The sequence below is a fragment of the Mirounga angustirostris genome, unplaced genomic scaffold (genome assembly GCF_029215605.1).
Source record: "Mirounga angustirostris isolate CCGP_5_RB_7025 unplaced genomic scaffold, mMirAng1.0.hap1 SCAF_6, whole genome shotgun sequence".
In the NCBI taxonomy this organism is placed as follows: domain Eukaryota; kingdom Metazoa; phylum Chordata; class Mammalia; order Carnivora; family Phocidae; genus Mirounga; species Mirounga angustirostris.
In genome coordinates this window covers 114,774,547-114,787,508 of record NW_026991714.1, presented here as the reverse complement: position 1 = coordinate 114,787,508, position 12,962 = coordinate 114,774,547, and the positions used below count along the sequence as shown (strand labels likewise).

The window sequence follows — 12,962 nt, the reverse complement described above, 5'->3', positions numbered from 1 at the left end:
GAGCCCGAGGCAGGGCTCAATTCCATGACCCTGAGATCATGACCTGCGCCGAAATCAAGAGCTGGACACTTAACTGACTGAGCCGCCCAGGCGCCCCTTACTCTACCTATATTAATTAGTTCAGTGCTTCTTCTATTCAATAATGGGAAGCCCTCTTCAAAAGAAAGGGAGACAATCCCCTGACTCTAGCATCAAATTAAATATATATATCCATAAAATAATATATATCCTTCCAATGTTTATAACTTAGAACAACTAAGAAAAACAAAACTTTGCTATGGAAAAACAGACAAAAAGTCTCCTAAGATTTCTTAATGCAATGTGATCTACAGTGTGGTTCTGGCTGAATTTGTGACTGCTGGGGTTTAACAGCTGATTGATAAGAAGCTTCCAGAGGATCATTGTGACTACCATGATTTCTGGGGGCTTCCCTTACCCAGGACCCTAACTTCACAGAAGCCAGTCAGCCCACTGATGGTGACAGGTTCCTGGCTAGGACTGAGGGTTCCCATTTCGTCCCCTGGGAGTCTCCAGAAAAAGACCCAAGAGGCAGCCATAATATGGCTGCTGGCTCCTGAGGCCCAGGACACCAGAGCCCAACAGAAACATTAAAGATAGGCACATTCTCTGCCACTTGCTGTCAACTGCGTTTTAGGTACAAATGAAAACTCGGGCCCTGACATCACGTAGTTTGATTGTAAGGTAGTCATCCCACCTTATAAAAATGGCTTACTCTTTGATGTGTAATGTGAATTCAAATGCAGGACATATAAAAATGTGCAGGAGACCCAGTTTGAGAACCAAACACTGCCCTGGCTAATGCTGCGACTGACGACGGAGGAAACAACCCTTCCTGAGCCCCTGTTAAGTGTAGCTGCATCATGGCCATTAGAATAGGTCCAGAGCACTTACCCAGGTGCTTTGAGCGGCTTACCTCACTCAATCCGCACTGCCGTGATGGGGAACAGCACTCAGAGAGGCAGCGTAACTTACCAGTGACCCAGGGATAAAGTGTCCAGGCAAGAGTCAAAAACCACCTTTGCCTGACTCCAGTGCGTCTGCTCCCTCCGTTACAGTTCCCACGCCTCCCCCAGCAAGCCTGGAGCCAGGTAGTGGCCCTCCACTGTGCATGCCCAAAGGAGGCCTAGCACGCTGCTTTGCAATCATGCCCGCCGTAGCCGTGGGGATGGACAGGGTCCAAGAACAATACACCACGCCTTGCTTCTCACAAGCTCTGGCCCTGCAACAGCATGTGTGCCCCCTTGCCTCTGCCAGCAACTACTCCATCATGGCCCACCCCACCCTACTCTCAGAGGCTTCCAAGGGCAGTGCTTAGGGTAGATGATGGGCCTGCCTCTGCCATCATCATCATCTCCCTGAGGCTGGACTGACCGAGACTCCAACCCAGCCCCAGCTCTGCCCAGATGCCAAATCAGACTTTCTAAGATTTCCAGTCCATGGCCAGCCACCCTGTTTTGGTCAGGGAGGACAAGAGCAAAGGGCCACACTGAGTCCAGGGAAGGGGGGAGGCCGGCGCACCCTCACAGAAGGGGGCTGCCCACCAGAGCCACTGGGAGGCCAGGTCAATAAAGGCTGCCTTCCTGTTTCTGTCCTTGACCTTGGCTTTCAAAAGATTTTTAATCAGCTGGCCTTGGTTTCAAATCTCAGCAATACCACTTGTAATCTGTCCCCTTGGGAAATTCACTGAACCTTTCTGACCTCAGTTTCCCGAGTGATGCTGGTTCTTTGGGAAGTGGTTCAGATCCCTACCCCCCAACCCCCAACCTGAGGGCTCCTGCCCTGCTAATGACCTCCAGCCCCATCTTCCTGCCCAGACTGAAGACACAAGACTGGCCAGCTGTGCAGAATTCAGGAAGACCCAGTGTGGAAATCCCCAGGAATCCTACACACCCTCCCAGCCACAGGTGGCCCCCGGGAAGGTGAGGCTACAGGTGAGGGTGGGGAGGGTGCGAGCCGGCTGACACGGAGGCTGGGAGCCCGGGAGCTGGGACTGCGAGCGAGGCCACGTCCCCGGGCGTGCGAGGCGGTGAGTGCTGGTGCCCGCCAGGGGGCGCTCTGCACCAAGTCGGACTCCAGGCGGGCTTCCGCCGGCCAGCCTGCCGCAGCCCCTCCCGGCAGAGGTTAGCCTGGCAGGGCAAGACTTTCTCAGGCGGGGCGGCCGCAGGCTCTTAGCAGGCCAAGGACGGCCATCAGCGCATCGTCCCCAGAGGCACCGAGGAGCCAGGGAGCCTGCATCTGACTGATGATGTTGGGCCTGGGCAGCTTCCTCCTGGTCCTGCCCGCCTCCCCTGCTCACATGGGGGATCGGGGGGGGGGGGGGGGCAGGGCCACGGCCCCGGCCACGGGGTGAGCAGAGGGGGCAGGGAGGCCGAGCGCTCCCTCCAGGCGGTGTCCGAGGAAGGATCCCAGGCAGGCTCTGGGCGGCGGAGACGGCGGTTTCCGGCCCCGGGTCCCAGGTGAGCCGACCCGGCGGGCAGCACCCACGCAGCTTTCCTGGGCGTCCGCCTGCCCGGGCCCGGATGCCCCCCAGGTGGTGGGTGCTCGTTGGCACGGCTCCCGTGCAGGGGCAGCCCGAGGCTGCGGGGGATGAACGAGGGGCCACAGGATGAACACGTGCGGAGCCCAGTGCAGGACGGCGGGACCGTTTGGCGCCCTAGAGGGACGGGGTGGCCGTGAGCCCCGAGCGCCGTGGGTTTGAATGCCCCACCTCCACCACGTTAAACTGGGATGGGGTGACCCACGAGTCCACTGTAGTATTCATTTCTGTGTACTGTCCCGTTAATGTATCTGCTCCACAGCTGGGCCTACTGAGTGCTGGTTGTCATTATTAATGCCTGTGGGTCGGGGGATGCCCGGTGCAGGGCATACTGGCCTGAGTCCAGGACGACCTGGTGCTCCCAGCGCCCTCTCCCACGGTGAGGGTAAGGGGAGGGCCAGGGTGGGTGAGGGTAAGGGGAGGGCCAGGCTGGGTGCTTGGAGAGCAGTTCTCTGTCTCCTCTGCCCCTGAGGTTCCTCCCGCTCTCCCTGCGGCCCACAAGCAAGGCCCACCGCATCTGCCCTTCCACCCCTGTTTTCCCCAAAGCAAAAGCCCATGCTCTAGAGTCTTGTCATCCTCACTGCAGGCTGAGGTCTGCGAAGGCCCCTCCTCTAACCAGAGCCCTGCTGGTACAGTCATTCTCCCCACAGCCCCACACACATGCACTCCCCCCCATGATGTAAATGGGGGCCAGTGAGGGGCAGAGACCTGCCCAGGGCATATGGCACAGCCAGGACAGGGGCCCAGCACACTGGTTCCCAGGGAGGCCTCTTTGCTCTGTGATAGCAGGACTGACATGTGGCCAGGAGGCAGGTAGGGGCTGAGAACAAAAGTAAGAATGATCATGTCCAAGGGGAAGAACTAACATTTTACACACACACACACACACACACACGGGGTCAGTCTCATCTGTCTTATCCTTACAGCAGTCTGCAGTGGGCACTGTATTTGGAGCTGGCTCCCCACATTGGTCACAGGACTCTGGCATCTATTCCAGCATCTACCTCTTTCCTGTACCAGCCTAGTCCACCCAGCTCCTGGGATGATACCAGGCTGGTTTAGCCAATACGTACATGTCATTCCCCAGCCTTCCAGACTGCTTTAAGGATGGATTTGGTTGCCCAATCAAAGCCACAAGACAAGAGGTATTTGGAAAGGTAGGGAAGGGAAGCTTCCCAGCATTTCTGAGAGAAACACCAAAAGATATGTTCTCTTCCTATTAGACATGAAGGAGAAAATATTAGCTCCCGAAGCTTGGCATCCAGCAGTTTTTAATAATTAGGGAACCTTGGTGTGGATGAAACAGACACCCAGGAAGCAAACAGGGGGACTTGAGGGTGGGAGGGAAGCAGACTAGGTTGACATTATCTACTGCTGGATCCAGCCATGCCTGAAGTTCATATTATGAGGCCTTTCCCACTAAAGGAGCCAATAAATCCTCCCTTGTGTTTGAAGCCAATTTTAATTGTCCTTTTTGTTTCCAGCAACTGAAAGTTTCTTACCTGATTATCTTCTTTTGACCAAAGATAAAATCGATACTCAGAAGGTATAAACACCAGGTTGCCAGTTAAAATACAGACTAGTCCATTAAATCTGAATTTCAGACCAACAGTGAGTACCTTTATAGTAGATACTATGTGCCATGCAATATTTGGAACACATTTACACTAAAAACATAAGGGCATTCTGTATTTTTATTTGCTAAATCTGGTAGCCCTATTCCAGTAGCATGTCCAGATTCACACTACTAGAAAAAGGAAAAACCTGGACACAGACCCAGAGTTTTCAATTCTAAAGCCCCTATTATACCAGGTCATAGGAAGGGCTTCTTCCTGTCATTCTTCATTCCCCTCAGCCACCCTCCCAGTCCTATGTGCTTGGAGAATACAAAGAGATGTCACGCTGGGTCCCTAAGGGTCTCCGAGTCTATCCTAGCTCTAGAGTTCTCTGCTGGCCACTCTGCCCCTCTAGCCCCTGCGCTGAGCTGCACGCCGCCCTCTGGTCTGGGGCCCTGCTGCTCTCTCCAAGCAGTGTGGCTTCTTTGGCTGCCTGCTGTCCCAGGTCGCTCCCCCGAGGCTCCACCTGGCAATTCCTCTGTACTGGCCCTGTGCTCCCCTCAGAGAGGCCAGCAGCTGGAACTGTCCACAGAAGGCCAAGGCTGGTGCATGATGATACCGCCCCATGCGGCCTAGGACAGTGCTGTCCAGTCCAGCAGCCCACAGCCCTGCTTCCACCTCGTGTGGCTGTGACAGCCCGAGTCCCTGCTCTTCCGCAGCCTGCAGGGGGGAAGGGATCTGCCCACACCGAGTGCTGGCCATGCTTGTGTTATCTGGGTGCTGGGGATTGGTTCTGTGATCACAAACACGCTACATGGGCGATACTGCAGAGACAGGGGAGCAGAGGAGACGAGAAGGGGGGTAAGAAGAACATTCTGGGGGCTGTCCTCCCAGGGGATGCTCCTGGCCTCTGTAAACTCCATATGTATTTAAATGGGACAGCACCACCCCCTGGGAACTGCCTTTCCCTGAAATTGCCAGGACCACGACGTCAGGGGCGCCTGGGTGGCTCAGGTCATGATCCCAGGGTCCTGGGATCGAGCCCCGTATCTGGTTCCCTGCTTGGCGGGGAGCCTGCTTCTCCCTCTCCCTCTCCCCCACTTGTGTTCCCTCTCTCGCTGTGTGTCTCTGTCAAATAAATAAATAAGATTAAAAAAAAAAAAAGACCACGATGTCAATGACATGGATGGCTGCCTAAACATCACTTGGCAGTTTCCCAATCGGGATTTTCTTTCCGATTTCCCACATGTGGAAATGATGCAGGGATGGCGCTGAATTTTCCAGCAGTACCAGGCTGAGGGTCTGCTGCTGGCTGCTGTGGGGGCTACATCTCTCCATGCAGGCGTGGGGACCATGTCCTCGGTCTCCCCACTAGCAGGACTGGGGCCCACACCAGCTGGGAGTCACAGACAGCATCTCAGCAGTCTCTGTGTGCTTGCAGGTCATTGTCTGTAGCCACTTTCTAGACTGTGTGGGAAACACAGCTCCTTCTGAATCCAGGTCAGCTGATGGACAGGACCAAGCAGAGCATCTGACGTGTGAAGGGCTTTGCTATTTTGCAGCCTTCCTCGTCTTGTTGATGCCCTGCTCGCCCGGAGGGGCAGTTGTCATTATTGTTCCCATTTAACAGATGAGGAACTGATACCCAGCGGTCCCGTGACTTGCCCAAGGCCATTCCAAGATCCCTGGGCCCACTTGTATTTAAGAGACTAATTCCTCACAGCAAGGCTTCTTGTTCGAAATCCAAGAAAACACCAGATAAAGGGCATTCTAAATATATTTCTTTTCTATAGATGCTGATCTCCTGTTACTGGAAAACAGGAATTAGCTTGTCTGCTTGAGGATGTGGTTGGTTCTTTATAAAAAGGATACACAAGAAATTTGCACATAGTCTGCCAGCTTCATTATGCTGCCGACAGCTTCCAGCAAAAGAAGAACATTTGCAGCCAGATATTTCGGTAAGAATTTTATTTTATGCTATCTGGACTATGATTACCTTTGCTCTTGGCTTCTGGCTTGAGAGATGGGGTCACTTGAGGCTGAGAGATGGGGTCACTCGAGGAGCTGTCTTGGTCCTGTGGGCTGGAAGCATTAAGGGGCATCATCTGTGGTCAAGGCCTGGGCACTGGCTGATGGTGCCCACAGACCTCACCCCTGAACTTGGGAGCTGTTCTGTGTCTGCCTGAAACACAGAGCCTTCAACATGACCATGATCGTTGGAGGGATTTGAGTCCAGTGACTCAGGGCTCTGATGACATTCAGAGTCTGGAAGGACCACCATGCCCAGAGACTGTGGGGACAAGACAGGTCCTTCACGGGGAAGAAGGAACATCCTAGAGCCGCCCTGTATCCTGCTTGGAAGCAATCCAGCCAGGCAGTTGGTTCAGTAGCCCCCAGTAAAGTGCCAGGAGGTAACCGAGGCACAGTGAGACACCCCTCAGGGTGGGTCACGTGCAGGTGCTCTGTGGGTGGTCGTGCAGCTGCTTTTGGGAGGGAGCACACAGATGCTGGCTGGGTGGTTCATGTTCTTTGGACCTGGACACTTTCCGAGGATGATTGAAATCCCAGATACCAGAGGAAGAAACGCAGACAGTGGTCTTCAACCTAGCTCTACGTTAGAATCATGAAGGAGCTTTTAAAAAATCCCCAGATATTTTTAAATACTGGGAGATTGGTCTGGAGTGGGTTCTAGACATCAGCATATTTTTCGGTTCCCAGGTGAACCTCATGTGCCGGCAGGGCCCGGAACCACCCGACTGAGGCTGGGGAGGCTTCAGACGGCACACAGCGGCCCGTGCTGGGGTCTGAGTGGTTGTGTGTAGGGATGAGGAGTCAAGCTCTGTGTTCACAAAGCCAGGTCGCCGGGATCTGACACTGGGCTGGACACGTGCTACGGGACACTGCTCATAATATGTCATCTCCTGGATTTCCCTTTCTACAGTAGGGATGGGGAGCAGCTGGAATTAGCCTTTAATTCTGTTTACTTCCAATGCATTAGGGGTCTGTAAAAGCTCCAGATATTTTCCCCTCAGTTGGGTTTACAGTATCATCTGATTTGAAAGGAAAAGTCACTTGCTTTTGTGGAAGCTTCTGGCCACCAGATTTTCACAGTAAACAGACACCCACCCACCCCCACCCCCACCCCTGCCTGGCTTCAGAGTACCGATGCTAATTCTTTAAGGAAAAGACAAATGAGGTATTGCACGAGATACTTGAATTTAAAGAAGTTGGTTGAATTAAATTTTTAAGGGCAGTGAAATTCACATAACCCAATTAACCATTTTAAAGCGAGCCATTAATTCAGCGGTGATTCGTACATTCATGATGTTGTTCAACCACCACCTCTCTCTAGTCCCAAAGCATGTTCACCATCCTGAAAGAAAACCCCATACCCACTGAGCAGTGTCTCCCCATCTCCCCCAGCCCTGGCACCGACCAATCTGCTTTCTGTCTCTAGGACATACCTACTCTGGATATTTCATATAAATGCAACCACACAGCATGTGTCCTTTTATGTCTGGCATCTTTGGCTTAGAGTGACGTGTTAGAGATTGATCACATGGTAGCGTGCATCGGTACTTTTCTTTCCTTTAGACTTAATTAATTTTAAAATCATTATCTGACCACAAACAACTTGGCAGCTTTATAAAAAAGGATCAGCCATGCTGTTCTGTAGAAGGCTTCTGAAAATAGGAAAGTTGGCTAGCAGAGGGGAAACAGTTTCTCCTCCTCATCCTTGGTCTCTCTGGGTCGGCCATTCTGTCTCTCTTCCTCTCTCGATTTCTCTCTTTCTCTCTGTCGGTCTGTCTGTCTCTCTCTCTCTGACTTTCCCTCTTCTCTCGACTCTCTCACCATAGATTCCGGAGGAGGTCATTTGGGAACTTGAGCTTGCTTTTAATGGCTATTTCCAGGGAATTAGGGCAAATGGGAGATTCTTTGGGGTTAAACTGTGGTGCTGTGCTTCATTTCTTCACTCTGCCCAGAGTTTTGTTGAGTCAAGGACCTGCCATGTAGCAGGAAGCCAGAAGCCAGCCAGCACTTTGGTCTCTCATTTGGGGAGACCTGGCTAAAACTCTCACCCAGCCATGGGCACCGCCACTTGTAAGCTTTTCCTGTGGCACGATCCTGCCCGTTTGGACCAGCTGCAGCCTCTTTGCTCACCAGCTTCCCATGCTGCCCCCCACTGGCCTGCCCGGTTCTCTCCCAAGGACTTGTGGCTTCTCCCAATTAGCTGATACTCCTGGGTACTTCCCACCATGAGTAGCCAGTGCAAGTCTGAATCATGTTGGGCAGGAAGATGGTAACCTCTGCCCATACTGGGCCAAAGAGTCCAGAAGGAAGGCGAAAGCAGCTCTGAGTCCAGTCATCCCTTGAGGACCCCAGCTCCTTGGCCCACAAGCTAGCCTTCAAGACCAAGGCCAGGGGGCTGCTTGGACTGGGCATCCTCCATCACACCCCACCCCGGTGCCCTCCTACTCTGGCTTTGCTCACTTGGTCTTTCTCTGGAACATCTCTTCTCCCCTCCCTGCTGTGGATGGCAGGGACATGAGGAAAACGCAGGGACCCAGGTGGGGAGGAGAGAGCGTGGGAGAATAGGAGACTCAGAGACAGGGGAACTGAAATCATAGGAAAGGAAGTAGTAGGTGGTACAGGAGAGGTAGGTTGATGCCATGTTAAGAAACTTGGACTCTTTTTCATGGGCACTAGGGAGCTATTGAAAGTTGTAAGTGTAGGACTGATTGGATCAGATTTATAGGACACCTGAAACTTACAATATTATATGTCAACTACACTTCCAATTTAAAAAGAAAGAAAAATAGATCAGATCTGTGGTTACTGGAAGTGGGGCAGGGGGAGAGGGAATTGGAGGAAAGTGGTCAAAGTGTACAAATGTCCCGTTATAAACAAGTCCCGTAGAGGAGTAGAGTGTATAACACAGTGACTGTATTAACACTGCTGTATGATATATTTAGAAGTTAAGAGAGGAGATCCTAGGAGTTATCATCACAAGGGAAAATGCATTTTTTTTCTTTTTCTCTTTTTTTTGTACCTACATGAGATGGTAACTAAATTGATTGTGGTCATCATTTCACGATAGATGTAAATCAAATTATATGCTGTATTCCTTAAACTTACAGAGTGCTGGATGTCAATTATATCCTACTAAAGCTGGGGGGGGGGAGAATTATTTATAGGAAGAATGATGTGGCCGAAGTATGTGAAGTCAGCTCTCACCTAGATGCTTATAAAGACCTCCTTACTGGTCTTCCTGATGCTACCTCTGGCCCCTCCATCTCCTCCCAATATTGCAGCTGGAACAAGGCTTTTAAAGCCTAAACCTGATGAGAAGTGGCACTCGCTCAGCACATCCCAGTGGATTCCCATGTCTGTCCTCCAGCTGACTCACCATTACCTGTCACATCATCTCCTGTTTCCCCCGCTTGCTGAGCACCAGCAACATGGCTTCCTTGCTCTTCCTCAGATGCCCCAGGTCTTCGCATGTGCTCTGCCCTCTCTCTGGAGTACCCTTCCCCCCAGACATCCACACGGCTCACAACTGACCTCCCTTAGACCTTTACCATCTTCTTTTAAGGCTTTCCCTGACCACCTGTCTGTGTCCCAGTAGGATAGGTCATGCAGTAACTGAGTCATGGGTCACCTGTCCATCATAGTGACTCAAACACCCAGGCTGATGAAATAATCACATCCCATGGTACTGGCGGCCAGGCCACGGGGTCAAGAGAGAGACTGAGCTCTAGGAAGGTCTCAGGTGAGCAATGCAGTCCTCAGTCTGGAAGTCCCACAGGTCACACTCATTGCCAGCTCATTGTCCAACTACCCATAAGGAGTCCAGGAAGTGTCATCCTACCATGTGCCTAGAAGGGAGGGATTGGAAGTATTTGGCAAATGCCATGAATGACTGGACTATTTGCAACCCACTCTGACATTCCTACCCTTCTTCCCTGCCTTATTTTTCTTCACATCATTTATTATTATCTCATATGTGTATGTATGAATTTATTTATTTTTTAAAGATTTATTTATTTATTTTAGAGAGAGAGAAAGAGAATGAGCACAGGGGGAGGGGCAGAGGGAGAGGGAGAGAAAAACTTAAGCAGACTCACTGAGTGGAAAGCCTGACCTCAGGCTCATTCTCATGACCCCGAGATCACGACCTGAGCCGAAACCAAGAGATGGACGCTTAACCAACTGTGCCACCCAGGAGCCCCTCATATGTGTATGTATTTACTTTACACACTTAAAGTGTAAAATTCACCCATTCTAAGTGTACAATTCACCCATTCTAAGAGTACAATTCACCCATTTTAGTATATTTGTAGAATTGTACAACCATCACCATAATCCAATTTTAAGACATTTCTATCACCCAAAAAAGTTCCCTGGTGCACATTTGCAATTAATCCCTACTCCCACTCCAGCCCAAGGAAACCATTGATCTGCATTTTGTCTTTATAAATTTGCCTTTTCTAGACATTTTATGGAAATGGAATCATATATTATGTAGTCTTTTGCATCAGGATTCCTTCACTTAACATAGTTTTTGAGGTCCATTCATGGTCTTGTATATATCAGTGGTTTGTTCCTTTTTAGCTGAATCATACTTCAATTGTACAGATGTACATTTTGTTTACCCACTCACTAGTTGGTTTATTGTTTTACGGCTTAGCATATGACCTATCCTGAAGAAAGTTCCATAGGTACATGAAAATAATGTGTATTCTGTACCCATTATAAGGAGTGTCCTATACATAGCAATTAGGTCAGATTGGTTGATCCTGTTGCTCGGACCTTCTATGTCATTGCTCATGCTCTGTCTAATTGTTCTAGCAATTATTGAGACGGATATGAAATCTCCAACTCTTATTATTCAGTTGTCTGCTATCCATTTTTGCCTCATGTATTTTGAGGCTCTCTCGCATGTGTGTATATTTGTAATTGATACCGCTGCCTCCTGGCCTTGATTGGGTAACCAATCCATCCCTGCACCAGTCTCTCATTGCCCCTCACCCCTCACACTGACTCACGGTGAGGAGGAAAAGCAGGTATGTTAGTTTGCTCTAGCTGTCACAATAAAGTATCACAGGCTGAGTGGCTTAAACAACAGAAATTTATTTTCTCCTAGTTCTGTAGGCTAGAAGTCTGAGGTCAAGATATCGGCCAAGGTTAGTTTCTTCTGAGACCTCTCCGCTTAGCTTGCAGATAGCATCTTCTCCCTGTGTCTCCACATGTCTTCCTCTGTGTGTGTCTGTGTCCCAATTTCTTCTTCTAACCAGTTATGTTGGACTAGGACCTAATGACTTCATTTTAACTTAATTACCTCTTTAAAGACCCTACCTCCGAATACAGTCACATTGTGAGGTGCCGGGGGTTAGGATTTGAATATATGACTTTTAGGGGGGATACAGCCCATAACATCAGGAAGGAGCCCTCTTGTTTTCATGGGCTCCGAGTTGGCAGCCCTAAAGCGTCTGTGCCCCAGGAACAAGGAGGCTGGGGAGAGGCTCGGCAGAGCCCCTAGTGAATGTCTAGACAGAAACTCTGCCAGACACACTGTCCGCTGGGGAGCCAAGTGGAAGCCCACACTCACCCACCCCCAGCGACTGAACCAAGGAGGGGCTGAGTCAGAGGGTTTCCTTAGGGAGCCATTTCTTACGATGATTTCTGTTCCTGCACATCTGGGAGAAGTGATTTGACCCTGAGGGTGATTGCAAAATAGCAAACCTCAGAGAGGGCTCACAGCCCTTCTGCTCTCTGCAGCTCCCCCTCCCCTGCAGTCTCATTTAATGCTGCCCCTGCTTCCTAGGGGCAGAGCAGCTCCCCCTGTCCACCAGATAAGGAAGCTGAGACTCGGGGAGTACTTTTTGACTCCTGAGGGCACCCAGCCAATGAGTGGCAGAGGCAGGACTCAACCCAGATCTGAGCTGACCCATCTCTAGTGCTCATTCACAGCTGAACCTCTGCCTTTAGGGACATCGACCACAGCCTTGGCCACGGCCATCAAATCCCCCACCTGAATCTGAAACATGCCCATCCAGCTCCCTGCAGTAGGACTGGGTTAGTGGTGCAAACTGGCTTCTCTCAACACATTAGATGGCTGTCAGTGCCAGCCAGAGACCCCAGAAACAAGGAGAGGAGGAAGAAGCACCCTGGTGACCTGGGAGGAAAGTGAAGATGAACATGGGAATGTAGATGCCCATGGCCTTGACCTTCAGATAGCTGCCCTAAATGCCATCTCAGAGTCAGGGCATCCTGAAGACCAGTTCTGCCCAGTGTTCTGTTAAGCAATGGCCCTCCCTCCTCTACCCAGACCTCTGCTCCCTCCTCCTCTTTGCCGCATGTTGTGATCCAAGTCCTGTTACCTTACCAGTGCACAGGGAAAGTCAACAATCCCACCTTGCTGCTGACATCATTTTCCCAATTCTGAAAAGATAAGACTAGTCTTTGGAGAAAGCCAGGTCTGGATGTAGATCCTAGGCCCACCACTAACTCTATGAGCTTATTCAAGTTACATAATCTCTCCATTTGGGTTCCTCACTATAAAAGGGAGATCATGAGAGGTCATATCACAGAAACTTTATAAGGATTACATATCTAATAAAAAAAAAAACAGAGCATTTAAGGGAGGGCACAGAGTAATTCTTGAATGAATAAGAATTCCTGTCCAGACAAACCACTGGATTCTATTAATCACTGGCTCTGAGCTGTTGCCTTTGACAATTTTTTTGAAAAGAAAGTGGAATGATCAATTTGTGCCTCATGGAGACTCTGTGTAGGGGCATAGGGACCCTCTCCTTGGAACCAGGCACCTTGTCTTATTTCTCCAGTGT

General features: G+C 50.6%; 1 protein-coding gene across 11 annotated transcripts in view; it reads left to right on the top strand.

The window, feature by feature from the left end:
- The first annotated feature begins 5,840 nt into the window (after positions 1 to 5,840).
- ARHGAP22 (Rho GTPase activating protein 22) overlaps positions 5,841 to 12,962 on the top strand; it is a 169,452-nt gene continuing 162,330 nt past the window's right edge. For 3 of the 11 annotated variants that reach the window (XM_064594928.1, XM_054508267.2, XM_054508266.2), the window contains exon 1: positions 5,912 to 6,071. In XM_064594928.1, coding sequence (XP_064450998.1) covers positions 6,020 to 6,071 — 52 coding nt within the window. In that variant the 5' untranslated portion in view covers positions 5,912 to 6,019. Of the gene's footprint in view, positions 6,072 to 12,962 lie in introns of all 11 variants that reach the window. The other 8 variants (XM_054508271.2, XM_064594935.1, XM_054508268.2 and 5 more) reach the window with 7 other exon arrangements.